Source organism: Podarcis melisellensis (assembly GCF_964234715.1).
Source record: "Podarcis melisellensis genome assembly, chromosome: 13".
NCBI classification, from domain to species: domain Eukaryota; kingdom Metazoa; phylum Chordata; class Lepidosauria; order Squamata; family Lacertidae; genus Podarcis; species Podarcis melisellensis.
In genome coordinates, this window is record NC_138545.1 from 21,110,929 (window position 1) to 21,135,289 (window position 24,361).

The 24,361-nt window shown below is 49.6% G+C and overlaps 2 protein-coding genes across 3 annotated transcripts; both read left to right on the plus strand.

Annotated features, from left to right (window-relative positions):
* The first annotated feature begins 10 nt into the window (after nt 1-10).
* On the plus strand, nt 11-7,356 carry LOC309355305 (integrin alpha-M-like). The gene is made up of 7 exons (XM_081886067.1): nt 11-215; nt 1,522-1,599; nt 2,217-2,344; nt 3,138-3,283; nt 3,501-3,654; nt 5,321-5,471; nt 7,013-7,356. The coding sequence occupies exons 1-7, from the start codon at nt 155-157 to the stop codon at nt 7,165-7,167; spliced, it is 873 nt and encodes a 290-aa protein (XP_081742193.1). The 5' UTR covers nt 11-154; the 3' UTR covers nt 7,168-7,356.
* A 3,774-nt stretch (nt 7,357-11,130) lies between these two features.
* On the plus strand, nt 11,131-23,398 carry RABEP2 (rabaptin, RAB GTPase binding effector protein 2). 2 transcript variants are annotated; one of them, XM_081886189.1, is made up of 13 exons: nt 11,131-11,321; nt 13,769-13,972; nt 14,882-15,160; nt 15,454-15,684; nt 16,687-16,808; nt 16,889-17,008; nt 17,527-17,850; nt 18,556-18,651; nt 19,697-19,795; nt 20,897-21,040; nt 21,165-21,342; nt 21,654-21,730; nt 23,088-23,398. In XM_081886189.1, exons 3-13 carry the CDS (start codon nt 15,154-15,156, stop codon nt 23,151-23,153), a joined length of 1,464 nt encoding a protein of 487 aa, XP_081742315.1. In that variant the 5' UTR covers nt 11,131-11,321; nt 13,769-13,972; nt 14,882-15,153; the 3' UTR covers nt 23,154-23,398. The 2 variants fall into 2 exon arrangements, with proteins under 2 accessions (XP_081742315.1, XP_081742316.1); XM_081886190.1 differs by having other exon boundaries at nt 13,772-13,972.
* Nucleotides 23,399-24,361: the final 963 nt, after the last annotated feature.

A 24,361-nucleotide genomic window follows, 5' to 3' on the forward strand; every position in this document is an offset into this window, starting at 1 on the left:
TTCTCCTCTCCCACCCCGATAGATGGCCTTTCCTGGTCAGTGCCCTTCCGACTTCCGGCCTACGTTCAGGAGAAGCCTTTGCCCCATTGCACCAGTTGCGGCTCTCCGATAGTGAAAAGGCTGAAAACTGACGGGCAGAGATCAGAGACAAGACATGGGAGCTTTGGGGTTCTCCATCATCATCATCATCACCCTCTTTTTCCTGGGAGCAGCAGGTCAGTTCCAGCTATCCAGGACTTAGGGCTGTCTCTACCATTAGGTAGAGCCAGGCGACTGCCTCAGGCAACAGAATGTTGGGGGCCGGGAATGGCAGCAAGGTGTGGAAGGGCAGAGCTGTGTGTGCCACATCCTACGACCTGCTCTAGGTTGTCCTCAGTTAATGAGGTGTGGTGGAGGACAGTGTCCTATGGCCAGCACAGAAGTAACGCTCAACTGCCATTTTGGTTGTATTTTGGTTGTCGAAAATCTTGTCCTTTGCCCCAGGCAGGAAAAGTCTTGTTCAGGCCTTGGTCACTCCTTACTGGCAATAATCTCTTTTTTGGTTGGCTGTTTCTGATAAATCCCTGTCCTTTAGGATTGCCATATTTCAAAAAGTAAAAACCAGGACACCCTAAAAGTTGTTATTGTTGTTTGGTTTTATATGTACCCTGCCCATCTGACTGCATTGCCCTAGCTACACTGGGCAACCTCCGACAAATTTGAAACCACAGTAAAACATCAAACATTAAAAATATCCCTGTACAGGGCTGCCTTCAGATGTCTTCTAAAGGTCACATAGTTGCTTATTTGCTTGACATCTGACGGGAGGGTGTTCCACAGGGTGGGTGTCACTACCGAGAAGGCCCTGTAACCTCACTTCTTGCAATGAGGGAACTGCCAGAAGGCCCTCGGAGCTGGATCTCAGTGTCCGGGCTGAATGGTCAAGAAACTAGCTGTCATGTCTACTGCACTAGCTATTGTTTCTGAACAGTCTTCAAGGTAGCCCTACACATAGCACATTGCTGTAGTCTAACAGACTAGTCCAACTAGACTTAAGACTTCAGCTCTCTTTCCAAGATCTCTAGTCATTTCCAAGTGATGATGGGATGCATCTAGTCTCTAGCACACTTTCACATGCACAAACACCAGAGGCCCAATGCAGCCTACCATTTCAGATGTTGCAGCTCCGGAAATGTATTTTGACAAGTTGAGATTGTTTTGTAAAAGGAGGAGGTTCAGTGAGGTGTGGGGCAAGGGCAGCTGGCAGAGAGATAAGCAGGGCTGGCAAGCAAAGCGAGCAGGGGTGGCAGCACCTAGTGAATTGTATAGTCAAAGGGTCAAATAAGTAAAAAAAACATGTATTTTGCAGACAGGGAATACAGCAATAACTTGATCAAAGGGGATTATTTCATTTTCACAGATGTGCAGCAGCAGCAACAAACACACCTCTCTACCCCACCATGTCTCTATCTCACACACATGGTCCCCATTTTCTCTTGATTGTCTTGGTATTGGCTCACCTCCTTTCCCCCTTTCTCACAGGGTCTGCTGGCGATAGTTTTGATCTCACAGATGCCTTGGCTGACCCAGAAACCCCCCAGAGCAACCAGCAATTAGGACGTGAGTAGGGACTGTGCAGAAGAATGTCAGTTGTTGTTTCCTCGAAAGAGAAGATTTTGCTGCTTTTAACAGCTGTGGGCTCCCCCAACAAATAAACCTGGAAACTGTAGTTCCCCATCTTTTACTCAATAGACTCAAGATATTAACACCCTGGCCACTTTAAATTACTTTTGATAAACATCAGTTTCAATTGGATACCTACTGGGGACATTTGGATAGCACCTATCAATTTGTATGTGTAAATTAAGATGGATGTAGTGGTGCTTTTTGTACAGTTAATGTGAGCTGACAGTGGTGTTTTATTTTTCCCTCCCCCCCCCATTTCTATTCCCCCCTCCCCACTTTTTTATAAATTTGCAACAAACAGATAAAATAAATAAATACCATACCCTATGGAACTAGCAGAAATTGAAGAGGTCATGGCTCTTCTAACATGGAGTATAACTATCATGTAGCTGTGATTAAATGCATGGGACCTGTAAGAGGTGGGGGTGGGAAAGAAAGGTGGCAACTTTATGCAGAAAATTAAACTGCCGCTGAGTTGAGGACTATTCGGAATGAAAAGGAATGTTTTTGACTTGGGATGAGTCTTTCTGGCTTGCTTTCGCCCTACCCAGAGTGTCAGAATGAGGCCCGGGACATTGTCTTCCTGATGGATGGTTCATCCAGCATGCGGGCATCAGAATTTGTGCAACTGAAGGCGTTCATTAAACTCATAATGAAAAGCATTCCCCATAATGCGCAGGTCAGTAGGGGAGATGGGCAAGAGGGCATGGTGTCAGCTCCCAGAGTTGGTTTCAATGTTGGAAGATTCAAGACAAACGCTAGGATTCTTGCAATTTTCATGTGCCTTGCTGCCGGGCACATTCCGCTGGGGTAAAAGAGTAGGATTTTGTGGGGGGAAAGAGCAGGCTGCACTGAACCTCAGCATGACCCCTTCTTCCTGATCAATTGAGTGGGGTTTGGCTGAGAAGCACAAGGGCTCAATGCCTCCAAGTCCCTTGGGAAGCCATTGCTCTGACCTTGCACACTTCACTCCACTTGGAGGGTGTAGGAGTTAATAATAAAGGATGTGGTGGCTGCATTACTGGATACTTTGGGGTTACTGTTCAAGGGCAGCAAATTGTCAAATATTCAGTTAATTATTATACACGTATCACCATAAGGGGTTTCTATTTGGGTTTTCGGCCTGAGGCAGCAAAGTGCCTGTCTCTGTTTAACACGAACAGTAACCAGAACTGAACTGGGGAAAACGATGAATGTAATCCAAAATGGGAAGAAGGCAGCTGGGTAGCCACTGGCCCCCAAACAAATTGATCCTGGCAGCTGTTAGCTGATTTAAGAATCAGGCTGCTCCCCCTGTCTGGCTCACCTGCTTAAATACAAATATCACAGAGGTTAAGAAGAGCCCTGCCTGGTCAGGCTAATGGCCCGTCAAATTTCTCGCATTCAGAGGCATACTGCCTCCGACAGTGGACAGTATAGCATAGCCATTGTGGCTAGTCACCATGCCCTCATTAATCTCTCTCTGTTCTCAGTTTGCCCTCCTGCAGTTCTCTAACCGCTTTGAAGAGCATTTTGACTTCAGACGCTTCAGCAGAGATCGGGATGCCGACCTCTTGATCAGTGGAATCAAACAGCTGGGAGGTGGCTCCCATACGGCCTCCGGGATCAGAAAAGTGGTGTGGGTATCTTTGCTCCCGTTCTCTCCCCCTCCTTCCCTGCCTCCTCTTTTTTCCCCCTTCTGGTGCAGAAATTCAAACAGTGCTTTTCCTACCATGGAGGTGCAGCAATAGTGAAACGCAGAATGCCTGTCAAGCCTGGGAAAGTGGGAACTTGGGCCTTTGTAGCTGTTACTTGCCACACTCACCGCCAGCCTTTCTCTCCCCTCCCGCTTTTAGGAAAGAACTATTCACCACACAAAAAGGAGCTCGCCCCACAGCCAAGAAGTTCCTTGTGATAGTGACAGACGGGGAGAAAACGGGGGACCCTCTGGAGTATGCAGACATTGTTGAAGAGGCCAACAGAGCTGGAATCACACGCATTGCGGTTGGGGTGAGAGCAAACATACCTGCCTATGTTACTTATTTAAGTTGCATGTTTCAAGGGCCAACCCTTCAGCTAAACTGGAACTGTGGGGGGCAGCTTACAGTGACAGTACAAATGCAACAAAACCTCAGCCTGGTGTACAAAACTAAACCCAGCAGCAGACTAAATGGGCAACCAGAGCAAATCAGCAACCATTAATACTAAAAGCTGCATGTTCCCCACCTCTTGCTTTACCTCATGTGTAAAATGGGAATAACTGTGGACCTAATGCCGTGCGCCTTCTGGGCTAGTTTGTCCACCTTTGGTCCCCAACCTGCACTCAGCTCTCACCTGTGGCTCCTAGAAGCTGTCAGCATGAGGCAGCAGCCACACCCCGGGAAACGGCTTTGACTGGCCAGATATCTCTGGGAGAAGAAAAAGCTAAGGAATTAACCCTACACAAATTCAGAGTGGAATCCCCAAGATGGTTAAATTCGCCTTGTACGCCTCCCTCCAGCAACTCCTGCAGCCAAGCTGGTGCCAAACGTATTGCTCTGCTTTCCTTTGGCCACGTCAGCGAGGCCGAGAGGGAGGCCTTGTTGTCTGGGCAGCCCAGGACCTCCAGACACACCGCCCAGGCTTGCACCCCAGGGAGGTCACTTCAGTACTGCTATTACTGCAGTTTGACCCCCAGAGGTGTGCTCCATTGTTTCTCGAGGTAGATGGATGCCAGCAGGAATGGAGTAAAACATACCCCAAAACCATAAAGCATTTTTGCCAGATTTCAGAGTGATCAAGCTAACCTATCCACCCCTGTATTGTATATGAGAAAAGGCTTATACATGGTCCTTGGAGAGAGTTGGGGCTTCACCTTCCTCCAGCACAGACCTCTCAAGGTGTGCCCAGGTTGCAGGTGTATATTAATCACTAACTCACCCCAAACCCACAGAGCCTCTGTCTGGGAGAGGCTGATACGCAACTGGTAGTTTTTGCAAACTGGGCAGGTCCCAATGGCCACCACAATTGTTTTCCAGGTGGCTTTGTGGTCGGCAACACACCTATTACCTGAGTCCACTGTGTGGCAGTTCCCCTCAGCTCTCTTCTCCCTGTTTACTTGAGGCTGTCCCCATTTTCTGAGACCTCTCTTTGGTATAAAAGAGCCCACGAGCTCCCCAGGCAGAAGGCCACAGGAAACACACTCTCTCTGGGGCCTTGCTTGTAAGCAGCCATCCCTGAACCCTAAAGGGCACCATGCAGTGAGCACCCCACCCTTTTGGAAGTGCAGGGTCATATTTTGAACATGACAGCATACGGATAGACAATTATGGTTTTCTAGTGCATCTTTATGCGAAACCACAAACACCGTCTTAGCTTTTAAGTCAGCAGAGTAAATGAATGTGGCAGATTAAATGACTACAGCACCCAGCAGGCATGGCAGAGCCTTCTGCAGGGGTCCAGGGAGGGAGAGCGACACAGGAAGTGATGCACATTGGGGCATTACAACCACCTGCCTCTTTCCATCTGTGGAAGGTTGGAGGTGATGTGTTCTGGGCCATGCTGTCCACTCCTTGCCGTGTCACTGGGGGAAAGGCCTGAGCTTTGGTGAACCCCGCTGTTCCTGTCTCGTCTGCCTCACACCACATCCAAAGTACAGCACAAACTGCCTCTTGGTGACTTTTGTTTCTCCTGGAAGGTTGGCCTGGGATTCACAAGTACAACTGCCCAGCGCGAGCTCCATGCCATGGCCTCCCACCCGCCCACAGAGCATGTCATTGTCGTGAGACACTTCTCAGGCCTCCAGAATTCCCAGGCGGAGCTGAAAGAAAAGATTTGCACCAGCCACGGTACTAGGATTAGGGGACTGGGGGGTAAGGGGAAGGGGGGAAGCAGCAACCTGTGAATTTGGGAGGGAGGTCTGGAAAAGACCTTGTATATTCTGCATTACTGTGGATATTGATATTTATTTTTTAAAAGTACACAACGCCATGTAAATAATTTTGTGTTTCTACATTCCATAACAAATCTGTGGAACTCGCTGCCACAAGATGGGGGTGAGGGCCACACTTAAGCACCTTCAAAATGGAACTGAGTAAATGCAAAGAGGATTGAGGATGAATCGGTGCCAATCAGCTGTGGAAAATGTTGGTTTTTTTATGTTTTATGGTGTTTTTATATCTTGCCAGCAGCCGCCCAGAGTGGCGGGAGCAACCCAGTCAGATGGGTGGCATATAAACAATAGAATTATTATTATAATAAATTATTATGGAAGCTAAACGGAGTCTCCATCAGCGGAGGCTGATCCTGGTCCATTAGGGCAAATGGGGCACTGTCCCAGAAACCTCTGCCTGCCGTCAGCCAGCCTCCAGTTGCCTGCTTGCTTACTTCCACCCAGTCCACTGCTTCCTCCTTAGTCTCAGTGTTGCACCTTGTAAGGAGGCAGGAGGAAGAGGAGGCAGGGACAGAACTAGAATTAGTTGGCTCTGACTCTTAGTGGCTCTGGCTCCACTTACTGTTGGCCTCTCTGCCTTCCGTCCTGCCAGTTCCAATGGGTACCACTCACCATCCATCTCCATATTGTATGGGCAAAACACCACCAGGAGGAGGTGTGGGGTTGTTAGAAGAGAGATTGCCTTCACATCTTGCTTGGAAGTTTGCTGGAGGCATGTGCTTGGCCACTGAGAGGAAGAAGGTGCTGGACTAAATGGACCTTGGCCTAATCTGTAATATGTGTGTTATAATCTGACCCCCACAAGATTTCTAACCATGCTAACTATGCAATGAAACCCCATACAAAGGAGAAAAGGGGCTATATCAAACAGCACAAACTTATAAGTGGTCATTTTTTGTTTTTAAGCAGCCTTTCATAGCTGCTAATTATAATTATAGAATTAGAATGATACCCTGCCCATCTGGCTGTGTTGCCCCAGCCACGCTGGGCGGGTTCCAACACATATAAAAACATACTGAAACATCAAACTTTAAAAACTTTCCGATACTGCACTACCTTCAGATGTCTTCTAAAAGTTGTATGGTTATTTATCTCCTTGACATCTGATGGGAGGGCATTCCCATGTAAGAAAGGCAGAAATTCAGCCATATTGCATCGCCTGCCCCAAACAGGGATTGGGATTTTGAAAGCTGGTTACTTTTTGCTGTTGCTCCACTGCTAAAAGACACAGCGGCCCTGACTTCTGAAGACAGTGGGTGAATCGGCCCTTAGTAGCCATATCTGGGATTGTGAGGCTTCTGGGTTCCGTGGAGGTGGGGCAGAAGAGGCTTCAACCCCAACGCTTCTGAATTTATGTATTAAGCACTAGAAGACGGCAGTCGACCAAGGATGCGGCAACAACCACGTAATGGGAAATGGTGCTGTGTTTCTCTCTAGGTGCAGCTGCTCCACGGCCTACGGTGGTGCCCCAGCCCTTGAACACCTGCTCAGATCCCCAGGTGCTGCAGAAACTGGAGCGAGTGCTGAGTGGCCTCGATCAGGTGAACACCAAACTGAATGCGCTGGCTGCCAAGCAGGGGAAATGTGGCTAGGGTTCTCAGCGCCTTAGATGGGCAGTGGATGGAGGCAATGTGGTTCGGGAAGGAAGGGGAGAGAAGGACAAAGAAGACCAAAGGGGGAGAACGTCAGATCCTGGCACATGGAGGTCCTTCCTCAGGCGCATAGCTTTTTAATCTGGTTTCTTATAAGGTGCAGAAGTCAATAAAGCTGCCTGCTCACCAGTTGGGTCCCTGCTGTTTCTTACTTAAATTGACTCCACATCAGTGCCCAATAGGCTGCGAGAGCTCTTGTCATTTCTACTAGAGTAATTTATTAACTTACGAGCTGCCTTTTCCTTGCGTGTCAAGGCAATTTACAGGCCTGCAATAAAAGCAGCTAAAAACAGCTTTCTTTAAAAAAATGTAATAATAACTGGAGATAGGTTTAAGAACGATACACAGTGAATACCCAAGGAAGAGATCTTTTCATCCAGCTTGTTGAAACAAAAATTGTCTTCAATTGTTTCTGGAAATATACCAGTGGGTGCCTGTCGTATCTCGGCAGGAATGCAGCTGCACAGACTGCCCTGCTCTGAGTTCCTATGGAGAGGGCATCTGATATTTTGGAGACTTGAAGGGGAAACTCTGCTGCAGAACACAGTGACATACTCACTGCATACGTGTGTAGCTATTTAAAAGGCTGCCTTCTCCAATAAGATTGAGAGTTATTTTGATTTATATCCCGCACCCAACCCAAAAGCTCAAAGTGATAAATACAAAAGAAGCTCAGCAAAATGAAGATGCTGGCAATGCTTTCTCACAAGTAAGTCCCACCATGTTCAGTGGGGCTTACACCCAGGGAGATGTGTACCTAGGGGGTTACTGAAACCAGCTCCCACTGGGGGAGCACAAAAATCACCTATCAAGACTATGGAGTGTATGACGTATGTGCGTTTCTAGTGTTGTGACACTGCTGTCACTGCAAGATCAAAAATGGGAGAATATCTTTCTCACATTGCTGCACAAAGGTGTGTGAATCTTTTCACCCTTCCTCCTCACTTCTCTTCTCCCTCCCTCTGGACGTTTTGAGTACTTGGGTTGCATAAAGTGTAAGTGATTCCTGATGTGGCTACCGCACTAAAGTGATTCCCCCCCTCCCCAGGAGTGAGTGCCAATGCATCTCCTTGCCAAGGGTGTACAGAATCCTAGATATGCCTCTGCTTCTGGGCTGTGTATATAGGAGGAAATGTTACATAGCTGGGGTATATCTTTCTCCCTATATGTTTATTGGCACTCAGGGCAAAAGTGGACATTCAATTGTTTGTTGGTTAAATTTATTAGTCACTTGTCACTTGAAGGTCCCCAAGCAACTTACAATAAAGAAAAATATATACTAATACATAATACCATGGTGGGAAAGGGGAATCATATAATGCATTATTATTTTGTATAAAATACTGTAACACTAATGGAAAAACAAAAACAACACACCAGCCGTATAAATAGTAAGAAACAACATTAACAGTGTTCAAGTAGTAATCAAAGCATTACTCCCACCCAATAATTAGCAAATAAAATCTCAGACCATAGCAGTTAGCCTGTTTTTGTGCAGTTTTTGGACAAATTTTCAGCACAGGATCCTGATCTAGATCTTGGGGAGCTTTAAAACATCTGTGGTCCTAACCTGGATCCTAACCTCCATGCTGGCAAATGTGTGTAAAAAGACTCTGCATTTGAAAGACACAGCTACACATCACTGTTGTGTAGTTCAGAATGTCATTTGAAGAAATGAAACTGGCAGGAGAGTCTGGATAGGCATGAAAGAACCGCTTCATACATCACCCAAGTTCTCAAGTTCACGGCCACCATAATGTGGTGACAGCCACTAATTTAGATATCTTTAAAAGGCAGATTAGTAAATTTAGTAGAGAATAAGGCTATCCCTTGGGACGCAGGTGGCGCTGTGGGTTAAAGCCTCAGTGCCTAGGACTTGCCGATCGAAAGGTCGGTGGTTCGAATCCCTGCTGCGGGGTGCGCTCCCGCTGCTCGGTCCCAGCGCCTGCCAACCTAGCAGTTTGAAAGCACCTCCGGGTGCAAGTAGATAAATAGGGACCGCTTACCAGCGGGAAGGTAAACGGCGTTTCCGTGTGCGGCTCTGGCTCGCCAGAGCAGCGATGTCACGCTGGCCACGTGACCCGGAAGTGTCTTCGGACAGCGCTGGCCCCCGGCCTCTTAAGTGAGATGGGCACACAACCCCAGAGTCTGTCAAGACTGGCCCGTACGGGCAGGGGTACCTTTACCTTTAAGGCTATCCCTTGCTGCTATTCATGAGGGCTATATACTACACCCAATGTTTGCATTGAGGTTTTCCCACAACTGCTTTGAGATATATATTTTTTTAACAATCAAGCGGTATATAACTTGTATGGGATGAATGGTATCAGAAGGAACATGCCCATGATTACTGGGGAAGATGAGGAGAGTGCCCTTGCCTTCATGTCCTGCTTGAACAGGATGCTCAGAGGGTCTGTGGTCTGACCCAACCAAGCTTTTCTTTTAAGTGGCAGTGGCAAGATTCCAATCCAAGCACATTCAATCCTAAATAACAACAATACGGCTTTTGAGCATGGACGGAGTGACACTTTCCCATTGAGGAAGCACAGGCTGTGCACATACACCCCTCTACACTTGCACTGCTGGTTTGGGAAGTAGCGTACACACCATGTTATCCACAGTCCACATCTATCCTGTAGTTTCTTGTGAAATAATGTTTTGATGCATTCCCCAGCAAACCAGCTTTGAGTCAAATGGAGAAAAAGAGCAATCCAGCTTTGTTTTAAGCTAGTAATGCGTTCGCAGTGGCAGGCAACCTCACTTTCTATCCAAATCAGCAAGTAGGGTCGAAACCCCACATTTTATCTAACAAGGCTGAATGGTTTCCCACCAGTTTTTTCTTTATACACTTAGATCCCCATTTGATCCAGACAGGGAAAGGCTGTAGACCACAGCACATGCTTCACATGCAAAAGATGCATCTCTTAAACCCTGAAGAGCAGCTGCCAATCGGCTTACACAGCAGCATGCTAGATGGACCCAGGGGTCTTGGTTTGGGACAAGACAGATCCCTATGCCGCTGATGCTGTATTCTGAATAAACTGCTGGGCTTAGAACCCAAATACAACTCCTCAGCCAGCATGGCGCAGTGGTTGAACTAGAACCTTTGGAGACCAGGGTTTGAATCCCCACCCAGCCATGAAGCTCACTGGGTCATCTGAGGATGAAATGGGGAGGTGGTGTGCACTACACCAGCACCTTAAGTTTCTTGGAGCATAGGTGAGATATAAATGCAACAAACAATGCACACCTGCTGCCTGCACGAAAGTTACAATGCCTAAAGCTTGGTTTTGCCAGACGTAGTATCATAGAATTTTAAAGAGTTGGAAGTCAAAATTTATGTTTGTATGTTTATGTATGTATGTATAGTTTGTACAGTACGTTTGATTTCTTTTTTTGTAATCTAAGTTGAGAGGGGTATGTATCTATGTATAATAAGTTTGTTTAGTGTTCTGGCTTGTGTTTGTAAGTATTGCATTTATCAATAAAAATAAAGAGTTGGAAGGCAGCCTCCCTGCCTATCCGGCCCAGGAGCCGGGCAGAGTCCCAAGCTGGCGCGCTCCTGCTCCTCCTTCCCCGCCCCTTAAAACTTGCTTTTCTTTAAACGCCCTCCTAATGATGACTGCGGGGGGGGGGGGGCGTGGAGGAGGCAGCAAGCAAAAGCCGAGAGGGCAGGCGGACTTGGCGGGAAGCTACACCCACTTTCCCCCAGCGCCGGCTTCTCCCTTTCCTGTTGTTCCCGCAGCGAGCCTCTTCCCCGCGTCTGATCCAGGCGGGGAAGGAGGAGGAGCAGGAGCGGCCGGCCGGCCAGAGCGCGCGCCAGCTTGGGACTCTGCCCGGCTCCTGGGCCGGATAGGCAGGGAGGGATGCGAGACTCTTCCGGGGGAGGCGGAGCCCGGCCGCCTTCCTGCTTCCTGCCCCGCGTCTCTCTCGGCTGCTGCCTGCGCTGGGAGAAAGGCGACTTCTCCGAAAGAAGGAAGCGCCAAGAGGCTCAGGCTGCTGCGCTCAGGCAGGGGGATCCTCCGGAGCCAAGCCGGATCCGCCACCAGCTTCCCCCCCCAAAAAAGCCTCCGGTCTGCAGGGAACCCCAAAAGGTAAGTAGAAAAAAGAGGGGGCGCAGGGGTCAGGATCCCCCAACTCTCCATCCTACCCTCCCTCCGGCACCCCCAGCTACCCAAGCAGGAGTCCGATGGCAGGAGCACCCCGCTGCACCACCCTCGCCGCCCTGCTGGACACTTGGTGCCCAGGCCGCCTTGCCAAAGGGGCGCAGCAGAAGCTTCAGCCAGAAGCTGCATTCCCGAGGTCCCAGCACCCCGAGGGGGGGGGGGAGAAGGGCTCGCTCACCCTCCACCACCCGCAGCAGCAGAGCCAGGAAAGAGGCACAGACCCGATGGGCTTCCCTAATACGCACCTGTAAGGATCTCTTGGGTCAGGGAGCCGGGGTGGGAGAGAGAGATAGCCACCCCAGGGCACCCCCCCCCAAAAAAGCTGCTAGGAAAGATCGTAGGAAGCTGCAGATTAGAAGGTGCTCTGAGGCACAGCGGGTCCCAGATACAGCTAAGGGGGAGGATTTAGTGGGCTCCCCTGCAAAGTTCCCCTCTACCTCAAGGATCTCATCAGAAAAGAAGGGGAGACAGCGGTGAAGCCCAGGTCTCTGCTGCTGAGAGTGAATGTATCGCCCACAAGGTGATTTCAGCAGGGGCCTGGCCACCGCCCCAAGCTGGACTCACCTGTGGGAAGCAGGCTTTACCTCAGAGGTTAATCTTTCTTTGGAGGGCAAGGACTGGCTGACGGACCAGCATGATGGAATAGCAGGGCCTCCTAGAGCAAAAACTCTTCTGCCCGGCAACAGCAGTCGTTGGGCTTCCATGAAGTCCGCACCCAACAGGACCCTCAGGCTACCAACATTCTTGGGTGGGTGGGGGCGGCTTGCGAGCTTCTCAAGGGCCTGGGTGTCCTCTTATCTCAGGCCACTGGATTCTGGACACAGTTCAAAGCAGATAAGCGAGTTCCACAAGGCACCCAGGGGCGTCTTCTTCCCAGTTCCAATCTCCCAAGGAGCCCTCCAGCATTTCCTCACAATGCAGGCTATCAAACACATCCCAGTCCCTGAGAGGGCGGGGTCTTCCCAGCCTTCTTCAGGGTCCCAAAGCAGACTGGAGACACATGGACCATCCTGAATCTCCCAAGTTCCACGTGGAGATTTTGCACAGCATCCTGGCGAGCCTCAGGAAGGGTGACTTCCTCACCTCTATCAACGTGACAGAACCATACGTGACAGAACTTCCATCAGGCAGGACCACCGCAGGTTACTATGGCAACAACTAGTTCCAGTTCCAGGCTCTGCCTTTTGGGTAGCACACATGCTCTCAGGTCAGTCAGGACCAGAACCCACAGACAGTGTAGCACACTCTTCTTGCCCTTCAAACCCTCCTGACGGGTCAAGAAGTTCTCCAAGGGATCTCTGGCTAAGAAGATGCATTTCCCTAGCATACACATCAGCCAATCTCCATGTCCCAGAGGCCTCAGTTGCACACTCAGTGAGGCAGGGGGCCATAGCCTCCAGAGCTTCCTGGGAGATGGCACTTCTAGAGGAGATCTGTAGGGTAGCTTTCTCCTCGGTCCATCACTACCAAATCAACACCTTTGCATCAGAAGGCACCCTTGGGTAATGTGTCCTGCAAGAGAGTTCAGCACTCCTAGGGAGACACAGTGCAGGATGTTGGAGAACAGGGACCCACCCAGAGATGCATTGATTTTCAGCATCCCAAGCCCACATTGGCTCCCAGTACATTTCCGAGCACAATTCAAAGTGTTGATGCTGATCTTTAAAGCCCTAAACGGCCTTGGCCCAGTATACCTGAAGGAGCATCTCCACCCCCATCGTTCAGCGCAGATGCTGAGGTTCAGCTCCCAGAGTCTTCATTGCGAGAAGTGAAGTTTCAGGGAACCAGGCAGGGGTAGTGGCACCCACCCTGTGGAAAGCCCTCCCGTCAGATGTCAAGGAAATAAACAACTACAGTTGTACCTTGGTTCTCGAATGCCTTGGTACGCGTACGTTTTGGCTCCCAAACGCCGCAAACCTGGAAGTAAGTGTTCTGGTTTGCAAATGTTCTTTGGAAGCGAAAGCTGCTGCAGCCAATCGGAAGCCGTGCCTTGGTCTTTGAACGTTTTCGGAAGTCAATCGGACTTCCAGACAGATTCTGTTCGAGAACCACCGTACGACTGTATGTGACTTTTAGAAGACATCCGAAGGCAGCCCCATACAGGGATGTTTTAATGTTTGATATTTTACTGTGTTTAAAATATTTTGCTGGAAGCTGCTGGAAGAGTGGGTGGGGCAGCACAGTCAGATGGGTGGCATATAAATAGTAGTATTGTTGTTGTTGTTGGCATATAAATAGTGTTGTCGTTGTTGTTGTCGTTGTCAGGCCTCCTCCTCCTTGATCAGAGAAATTGAGATTCTTGATTTACCATGAATTTCTGTTTTTCTCTACTGGAGGAGCCATTACCTCTCTTTCCCCCCTCGTTTCGTCCACAGTAGGCAAACAGCCAACAACAGAACAGACGTTGCGGATTCCTGGAACGTGGGTTTTCCCACTTTGGCGAGCTGACAACTAGGGATCCAAGGGGGGAGGCTCTGCCTTCCATGGAAGAGCCTCTGATCCCTGCCTATCTGGCGCCTGCAGCCGGGCAAATCCCCAGCCAACTGGCCTCCACCACTCAAGAAGAACAGGAATTCTCAGTAAGTGAAGAATTTCCATACCTCTAAACTCCAAGCCACCCAGCCTGACTATCAGCAAGAAACAAATGACAAAAGGAGGGGATGGGGGGTTTTGTTGGGGGGGGGGGCAAGCTGAATGGAGAAGAGCCTCTCCAGTCCTCCTGCAGCAGTAACTAGCAGCACTGTATTTTGGGGCAGGGGGCGGGAAGGCACAGTCCGAGCTTGTCCACTGCTGTATCCAGTTCTGCGCAGTGCATTTCCCAGGCTTCATTTAAAGTTAGGATTTGTAGCAAGATTCCAGTCAGAGGCTACCTGGCAGTAAATAATAAAGACAAGACAACCTCTGCGTATGGGCAAAGTGTGTGTGTTGAAACTAGAGCGCTCAATCCACAAACAGGTCTTTCCTGAATCAAACCAAGGAGCTTGGAGGCTGGCTCACGACCACTCACCTTTTGTTTTTGTTTTTTTAAATAATTTTTATTCATTTTTCAAACACATAATAAAAAACAAACAAAACACAAAACAAAAACATACAAAACATTTAAACATGTATAATTTCATAATCTTATTTTCATACACCTTCTTTCCTCCGACTTCCCCATACCTCCCTTTCGCTGCATCCTTATTTTGCAATTCTTTAGCAACCCTTTAGTCAATTTGTCTATTAGTTCCCTTTCATTAAGTTTCCTTAAATTTATTAGTTACAGCTGTAATTCTCTACTTCTTACCCCTTGACATCTTAACACTCCTCAATTTTACAACAATTTTTAAGATATATTTTAAATTTCTTCCAATCTTCTTCCACTGTCTCTTTCCCCTGGTCGCGGATTCTGCCGGTCATCTCTGCCAGTCCCATAAAGTCCATCACCTTTGTCTGCCATTCTTCCAGAGTAGGTAGTTCTTGACGACCACTCACCTTTTGTTTCGCAGGCACGCCTAAGGCCTTGCCAGGAGCAGTGAAAGCACCAGTTCGGCAGCTGCTGTGCCGCCTTCACTTCAAGTCTCTTCAGAATCCTTCAGGAAATGTCCAGCAGAGAGTGAAGATGAATAAGTAGCCATCTCCGTTGGCTCCACTGGGATATTTTTGCCCATGTCCAGCAGCATACAATAGATTTTGAGCAATCCCGTGTTTTTACTCGGCTGTTTCTGGGCTCCGCTCAGCCTTCAGGGAACCCGAAGCAGCAACAGCAGCAGCAGCCAGGATGGAAGGTACACACAAATGTGCCTCCGCTCTAAATGGCAGGCAGGGAGAGTGGGCGGGAAGATGGGAAGCCACGCCCTCATGGCTTCACCCTAGAATGGAGCTCTGGGTTGCGTAACATGGGGAGGGGGAGTCATAGATCACAGTTAAGAGTTAGGGTGCTTGGGTTAAGAGTCAAGGGTTAGAAGGTTAACAGTGTCAGGTCAGAGTTCACAGGGCAGTGGGGACTTAACAAGTCCTGGCTTTAAGTTAACTTCAGTTCTGTATCCATATATATATATTTTTTCCTGCTCTTCCCAAGAACCTCAGCAGGTGAAGGATGTGGGTGCCCCTCCAGGCCTGAACCTCACCCAAGATCCAGACCCCCAAAAGACCATCCAGATACTGCAAGCCCAGCTGTCGGCTGCGTTGGCCGAAGTGGAGACCGTCCGAGCTGTGGCTGCCGTGAGCGAAGGCACGAAACATGAGGCCGTGGACGCTGTCCGGCGCCGGTGCCAGGAGGAAGTGGCTTCCCTGCAGGCCATCTTGAAAGGTGAAGGGCCTCAAGGCCTAGGCGCAGCAGGGAAGGAACAGCAGGGACCTTCATTTGTTCTTATTTATTTTTTCTAACCTGCCCTCAATCCCAGCAGATTTCAGGACAGGGTACAATGATGAGAAATATTACATGTATATAATAAAAAGGCAGCAGGTTTCCAAACCTCCCTCCCAGGAACCAAACATAAGAAATGTCCTACTGGATCAAGTCAGTGGTCCATGTATCCCAGCATCCAGTTCTCACGGTGGCTAACCAGTTGCCTGTGGGAAAACCAGAAGCAGGACACTGGTACTGCAGCCATTCTCCTCACTTAGGCTTTCCAGCAACTGGCATTCAAAGGCCTTGGGCAGTGAAGGAGAGTGGCCATGAATTGCCACAAATTTGCTGAATCCTCACTGCCTTTTGTGAGAATCAGTTCCGTAGGGCTGGAGCCAATGTTAGCCCTACTCAGAGTAGACCTATGGAAACTAATGAATCTAAGTTAGTTGGGCCCATTAAATTTGATGGGCCTGCTTTGAGTATGAACATTGGGTGCAGCCCATAGGTTAACTCTGCACCATGTGGAGAAGTACTTTCTATTATAGTGGTACCTCGGGTTAAGAACTTAATTCGTTCCGGAGGTCCGTTCTTAACCTGAAACTGTTCTTAACCTGAAGCAACACTTTAACTAATGGGCCTTCTGCTGCTGCGCCGCTGCACGATTTCTGTTCTTATCCTGAAGCAAAGTTCTTAACCCAAGGTACTATTTCTGGGTTAGTGGAGTCTGTAACCTGAAGCGTATGTAACCCGAGGTACCACTGTATTATTTATTTTTATTATTTATTAGTTTTATATATACCACCCTTCATTCTAAAATCTTAGGGCGGTTCAACATAATTAAATACAGGATTAAAAACAAGTAGATAAGGAAAACAAAGCAGTTCTAGTATAATATAGGAGAGGGAGGCAGCGTCCGGGATTCCTGGCTTGCCTGCTGAGATGCCTGCTCGCTTTCTACAGACACCATCTCCAGCTACGAGGCTCGTCTCTCAGCTTTGGAGCGCGACGGCCGGGAAAATACCTGGAGCCGCTTGCTGCCAAGGCCCAACCCCCTGGACTCGCTGGAGAAGCAGATGGAAAAGGTACGTGGTGGCCAGACAGGGCGTAACCTGAGGGTAGAGGAAGAGGGCTTCAAATGCTTCCTTTCTCTCTCCCCGCACAGGCGCAAGAGGACACTCTGCGGCTCCGGGCGATTGTTCTCCCCATGGAGCAGGAAATTGCCGAGCTGAAAGCAAAGCTGGCACATGCCGAGGGTCTGGTTCAAGAGCTGCAGGGTGAGCAGGTGAGTTGGATGAGGGGAGTGGCAAGGAGGCCACAGAGGAACAGGAAGGAGCCTGAGCGGGAGGGCGGCTTCAAAGCAGCTCAGAATAGGGTGAGGATGCCGTTCGGGTAACAGCTGAGTAAAGAGGGGAAAGGGCAGTGCTCGCCTGAGGGTGATTCCTTGCTCCAGAATAAGTTGACGGACAACCTTTATGTACGTGGCCCTTGCAGTCTACATCACTAGCAATCTGCATCTGCAGGTGTTTCCCTCAGCCAGTGCAAATTAGCACACAAGCTGAGCGATGGCAGGACAAACTCGCTCTTCCTGGCTGGCTACAAGTCTGGGGAAGTCAAGGTGTGAGTCATGAATGGAAACTAGAAATGCCAACTAGAAACCCTCTGTTTCAATTAAGGCAACAGTGGTTCCCTCCTTAAGCTTCCCGGTTTCCTGGCTGTTAGAATTTGGTCTTTTCAGAACCCACACTGGGCAGCCTGTCTCTGGGGAGGCCTCCTTGCTCATTCCTTTTCCTTTTCCTTCAGCGTTCTTTATGTAGCTCCTCTGAATCCCTCCTCGCTGACTCTGAGGCCGTGCCCTCCGATGCCCCTGGAGACGACCCTGGCACTTTGGCAGAAGGAGGAGGAGTGGCGGAAAAATTTGCCCGCAGCCTGGACAGCGTTTCCATCGCCTCTTTCTCGTCATTGGCACCGAGTCCGGGGCCTGCCGTCCGGCGCAGGCGTCCCCCTAGCCCAGAGACGGCCTCCATTGCTTCCTCCACGGGGACCCTGGTGCCTGAGACCATCTACTTACCGCCAGCCGGGTACCAGCTGGTGCCTGACTCAGAGTGGACGCAGCTCCACACACAGGTGTGTAGGCAGGGCAGAGTGGTGTTCAGCTCCAGAGGGGTCAGCAGTTTTCTGTCCAAAGCAGGGCTGTTGAGGACGTGTAACAAGGCCCTCTCAGTTGGAGTGCCACACCTGTTGAATTCCCCCCTGAGGGAATTCCCCTCCTGGCTCTGTTCCTGCTGTCTTTCTGCCGACTACAGTGGTACCTCGGGTTACATACGCTTCAGGTTACAGACTCCGCTAACCCAGAAATAGTGCTTCAGGTTAAGAACTTTGCTTCAGGATGAGAACAGAAATCATGCTCCAGCGGCACGGCAGCAGCAGGAGGCCCCATTAGCTAAAGTGGTGCTTTAGGTTATGAACGGACCTCCGGAACGAATTAAGTACTTAACCCGAGGTACCACTGTAGTAAGAGCGAGGTCCACTGCGTCAGGCCTGTGTCTGGATTCGTCCTCGCTAATGGTTTTGAGGAGTTTGCTCTGCTTTCCTTGTTTTGGTTTTGTTTTAAAGTTGATTTTTAGCTGCCTTGGTGGGCCTTCCAAAGGCAGAAAGGAAGTTATTTTTTTGTCATCATGCTTATGAATCCCATGGCGAGCCTCTACTAAATAGAGGGCTCCTCTGTTGTGTTGTGATCCTAGAGGGAGATGTGGGAATGGTGAAGACGGGAGGAGGAGGTGTGCCGGAGTTCTCCCTGCCCTCATTTTGTCCCCGACTTCTTCCATTCAGGTGCGGCAACAGTGCGAAGCCCTGGAAGAGGGGGCACGGGAAAAGGCCGGCCTGCAGGAGGCTCTGAGGCGCAGCAATGAGGAATGCAGTAAGCAGGTGTGTGGGAAGGGGGGGGAGCCCTGCCCTCGGGGCCTGAAGCCAAACCCACCTCTGTGAGCCCCCGTTCTTTCTGCTACTACTTTGGTGTTAGATTTCAGTCATGCTCTTCCCCTAAGGTTCCCAATTAGCTAAGTGCTGGGGACCCCCTGTTTTTCAAAAGCCGAGCCATGGACCTCCTACTTTTGAAAATGGCGATATCTCTGTGGTAGTTTTTGTTATGCGAATGGTGCTGCCATAGGCACCAACTCTAAGGCATATAGACCCTTTGGACACACACACCCCAATTGGACCATATGGAACCGCCTCAGCCTCCTTCTCTGCACAGGTAAGGTGCTTGATTGCCCACCCACCTTTCCTGGGGTACCTTCCTTCCTCTCCCCTTCACCCCTTCAGTGTCTTGCGAGCCCTCCACCGCAGAGGGGACTTGGCCACTGCCTGCTGGAGTCAGGGTGGAGAGAGGAGGAGGCAGCGGGTGGGGTGGGCCTGCCATTGTCCCCCAGGGAGTCTCCAGCTCATCTGGCCATGTAGCACCACCTCCCATGCCCAGAGCCTGGCTGCCTAGGCCTCAGAAGCACCAGGAGAAGGAGGAAGGTGGTGGGGCATCCATCAGGCCAGGGGGTCTCACCCTGGACTGCACTCACTTGGTTCTGGCCTCCCTCCATTTGTCCTTCCGGCAAGGGCCAAGCCTGTGCCCCCCACCAATTCCCCCCCCCAAACTCGTGCCACCAGATGCCATGGACCCACTGGGGTCCGCCAGCCACCCATTGTGAACCCTTAGCTTCCACCAGGAGCTCTGGGCGATGTGCAAGATTATCTCCTTTCCCCCCTTCCACTCCATTTAATCCTCCCTACAACCCTGTGAGGTAGGCTAGATGAAGAGATAGAGACTGACCCGTGATTCAAGGCTGAGTGGGGAGTTGAACTTGGGTCTCCCTAGTCCTAGCCTAACACCTTAATCACAACACTGCGTCAGCTCTAGAAGAAAACTGCAACTTCCCCTTCCACGAATTGATTCCCCCTTCCTCTCTCACTTTCTGATCAGGTCCAGGTTCTCCTGACTCAGGTGCAGACTTCAGAGCGCCTCCTCCAAGGCCTCCAAGCTACAGTGAGCGAAACTCAGCGCCAAACTCAGGAGCAAATGGTATGGGGGGGGGGCTTCTGGAGGACAGCATTGGTGGGGAGCCCCTGTCTGGGGGGGGGCAAGGCTGGCCAGGGGCAGGCTCTGATTTCAAGTGGCAAGCTTGGGGTGTGCATGGGATTCTGGTTTAGGAAGGCCCTAGGTATTGACCAAGGGCTGGTTCTTAATGTTGTAGCCCCTCTGTGGCCACTGGGGAGGAGGGAATAATAATAATATTTTTTTATTTATTCTCCACCCTTCCCGGTTTAGAAAACCGGGCTCAGGGCAGCTAACAACAAATTTAAAACACTTAATTGTAGAAGCAGCATAAAATACAGTATAAAAACATGAATAACAATAAAGTTCAGAAATCAATTTGGGGAAAATCCATCTAATAAGTATTAGATAGTCACCAGGGCTAGCTGGCTGAATTAGTCCTAGTTGGGCCAGCGAGGAGGCCAGGGGAGAATTAGCTGTGGGGTCTCAGAGCTCAAGCGCTATTGTGAAAAAACCCTCTTAATGCAGCACACTGGCCCAAATGCAGGCAGCTTATCTGTGCCAGCACTGCAGCACACGATGGGTGACTGCGGGCCTTGGGTGTGGGGGAAGAAACTGCACATTGTGCTGCTTTTATAGGCAATGTGTGGGGTTTGGAACGCCGCTGACCGCTGGCTTTGCAGTATCCGCATGCCAGCAGTGTGCAATGCTGGCAGGAAGGCCGTCCAAATGCAGATGGACTGACGCACAGGATGAAGGGCTTGTGATTTCTTCACTTTTTTATATTTACATCCTGCGTTTTGGCTGAGAATGTAGAAAGCTGCCGCATATTGAGCCTGTGATGTATATATAAATTAAAATTTGATGATATGATACTGCTTTATTGGTCCTTTGCTGTCTTCTTGTATATTTCTAAGAGATTTTTCAGTATTAAGTGGTTTAGAAAAATAAGTAAATAAACAACAACAAGAAGAAATAAAGCCACACTGTGCCTGGTGCTACAAGGGCTTTTCTGAGTCATTCCTCTCATGTGCAGCGGGGAGGTGTGCACCTTTTAAATCGTTCCTCTGGAAACCCAGGTCCAAGTTGAAGTTGTTCCTTTTCCTTCTGCCCCCTTCCTTCCGCTAGGCTGACCTGGCTGCTTCCCACAAGCGCCTGAGCTACGAAGTGCAGCGCCTCAGTGCTGAGAACGAAGGGCTGCGGGGGGCCAGTTCCCAGGATTCCCGCCCAGAGGAATCTGATGAGAGCATGAGCTTGCCTAGCACTGTCCCGGTAATTCTGACCCACCTCTTCCTTGTATTGGGCTGCGGACTTGGGATACTGGCGTGGGATGGCTGGAAATGGCAGCATTGTATATATTATATATGGCGGGTTTCTCCCTCCCCTGCCTCCCTAGGAGCTGCAGGCCTTGGTGCACCAGCTGAGGCAAGAGTCTGCCTCTCAGCTCCGGGCTGCTGAGCACCAGGCTGAGCGCCTACGGATCGAGATTGTGTCCCTGAGGGAGCGGCTGGACCAGGAGACGGCGTCTCGGTCAGGACTGCAGGGGGCGCTGGAGAGAGAGCAAGAAGAACGTGGTGAGTGGGGGGGGGAGGAAGGTGGGCCAAGAACTAGGTGAGGGAGGGGGTCTTCTGGGATTAGCATCTGTTGGCTTTCTAGGAATCTGAAATCACTTTGTAGTGTTGTGGATGTGATTAATGATTCTCTCTTTATTTTTGTCCTCTCTTCCCTTCTGGCTTCTGACTGGCAGAACTTTTGCAGGGTGAGTTCTTGGGTGTGTGTGTGTGTGTGTGTTATATGTGAGTGTGTGTTTGTGTGTGCACATTTCCACAGCTGAAGGCTTGGACACTGGTCACCAACTGACCTTCTTCTCCTTCTCAATCCCCAGCCTCCCTGAACAGTATCCGGACTGAGATGGAGAGGATGCAGCAAGGGCAAGAAGAGATTAGCAGAGCCCAGGGATGTGTGAGTCTTTGTGCTTCTTTTCTCTCCTGCCGCCCAGAGATAATTGCCAATAACTATTTCACTTCCCCAAATCATACGCATTACCCCGAATCCCCCCCCCCACCCTCTGGATGGAGGATAGAGATTTGAGGGGGTGGGAGGAAGGATCATGGTAGAATAGAAATGACAAGGTCCTACTTAAGTTAAGGAAGAGGAGAGTAGGATCCTGCTTGGAGATCCATGAGATCTCTTCCGCACCTCCAAAGGCCATCCTGTAAGTGTCCATGGGGATAAGGTCCCTTGCCTACACAGGAGAGATGCAGTGTGCAAACTCTTTTTGGTGAGCAGCCACACCTGTTCCCTTTGTCACTTCCTTTCTCTGCTAACACGACACTCTTGTCTCTCCTGCTGACCTTTCCGTAATGACTTTTTCGTATGCTGCAATTATCGGCTGTTGTCAGGTTTGAGTTTAATCTACCATTGGCACTGAGCAGGCAGATTTCAGCACTCTGAGAATCTCATCTTTCAGTTTTGGAAGAAAAAACCCTGTTTAGGCCTTAAGCATAAGAAAGAAACGCTAGAAAGGACCTGTGCAGTGTCTGGTGAGATCTTGGGAGTCCAAGGAAGGAGGACTGAGCCCTGAGCTCCGATCTTTTATGGCTCTTTGTCCTTCCTTGCGTTGCCTCAGTCCAAAGGTGGAAGTCCTGTGTGCCTCACTCAGCTGGGAGATGTGCATGTTTCTTGCATCCCAAATGTCTTGGTACTCGGGTGTTTTGGCTCCTGAACGCCGCAAATCCGGAAGTGAGTGTTCCGGTTTGCCAACGTTCTTTGGAACCTGAACGTCCGACGGGGCTTCCACGGCTTCCGATTGGCTGCAGCCAATCGGAAGCCGCGCTTTGAAAGTCGAATGGACTTCCGGAACAGATTCCAAGGTACGAGTGTAATGAGTGTCAATTAAGCATCCATATTTGGGTTGTGGTAGAAGCATAGAAATGTTTGTGCTAGTCACTTTGGTCAATACTGCGGTGCAATGCCTTTAATTCACTTCAGAGAAGGGGTGGGGTGAGCTTTGAGTGGGTGGGATCTTATGCTGTGGTTGTGAGGCTGCCCAGTGGCGTAGTGTGGGGGTGCAGGGGGGGCTGGCCGCACCGGGCGCAACATCTGGGGATTAGGGGGCGCAAATCCACGGGTTAGGGGGCGCAAATTACTTGCCTTGCCCCGGGTGCTGACAACCCACGCTACGCCACTGAGGCTGGCCCCTGCTTTTCTTTCCAGATGTGTGTGAGGCTGTTTCTGGTGAGAGGCAGAACACTGGCAGAGGCTGGGAGAGAGAGAGGAAAGCTCTGTGGGCTTATCCTCTTTTCTTTTTATTCTACAGGTGCAATCTGATGCTCCCTCTCTGGGAGAAGCCAGCGGCCTTCAGGATAGGAGGTCAGAGCCTTAGAAGGAGGATAGGGGAGGTCACCTCTGCCCTTCCTCACCTTCTTGGCACAATGGGAACCTCAGGGAAACCTGCCAGGCACCAAAGGGGTCATCTCTGTCCTCCGGAGCTCTTCCAGGTCTCCTCTACATGGGCAGGAGAGCAAGAACTCTGGAGGGAGGGTGGCTGGAACCTCCCATTCTTACTCCCCTTCCCACTGAATGACACTGGAGCTTCCAGAACACAATAAAGGAAATTTTTGTACCTTCCTCCATCTGTGTGTCTCCTTTCCTTGGGCAGCTGAGCGGACTGTAATGGTGGGTGGTAGCAGTAACACAAATCTTCATTTTGCTTGAGAGGAAGCCTCCAAAAGGGATCACGGGAATCGATTTTCTGCTTTCCATCTTTGAGCATAGAGACACAGCCTAAAAGTGGGCCAGAGCGATGCAGTCATAAAAATATGTATAGAGCCATTAGCCATTGTAACATAGTTTGTATTCATTTTCATCTTTAAACTGTTGTGTAACATACGTATTGCAGATATGAAATGATGTACAGTAGGGGAGTTTTCTTTCTTTTTGCCATAAGTTCAGGCCTTGTGTCATTGTAGTGTTTTCTATATGAAAAAGAAAGTTGCTTGGCTGAGAAGAGGTTGGATGTCCGTGTGCTATATCTAGTTAAGATTCCTGCATTGCAGGGGGTTGGACCAGATGACCCTCAGTGTACCTTCCAATGCTACAATTCTGTGATTCTACAACACTTTCTGGGTGCCAGCTCATTTTGATCTATTTCTTAGGAACCTAGGAAGCCACCTTTATACTGAGTCAAACATCTGCCTCCGTCTAGTGAGAGTTATTATTTAATTATCTTTAATAAAGAGTGGGCTAAAAATGCGCTAAATAAATAAAATACACTGGCTGACTGGGACATTCCCAACCTTGCCACTGAGCTAGTGCCTGTTTCCCCATATCTAAGGTAAAAACCCTTATATACTTTGCATTGGAAGTAAGAGGTGGAAATGCTTAAAAAAGACACACACACAATCACCAAGTCTTGGAATGAAACTTCTTTTGGTTTCCCATGGGTGAGCAGAGACTTCCTGGTGCCATTTTTAATACCTTTAAAAAAAAAACTTCTCTTCCTCTCCTGGGACAGGGGAGAGAGAGAGAGAACCATTTAATGCATGGGTGATTGGGATTCGTTTTAGATCACAAGTGTCACCAAGGACTGTG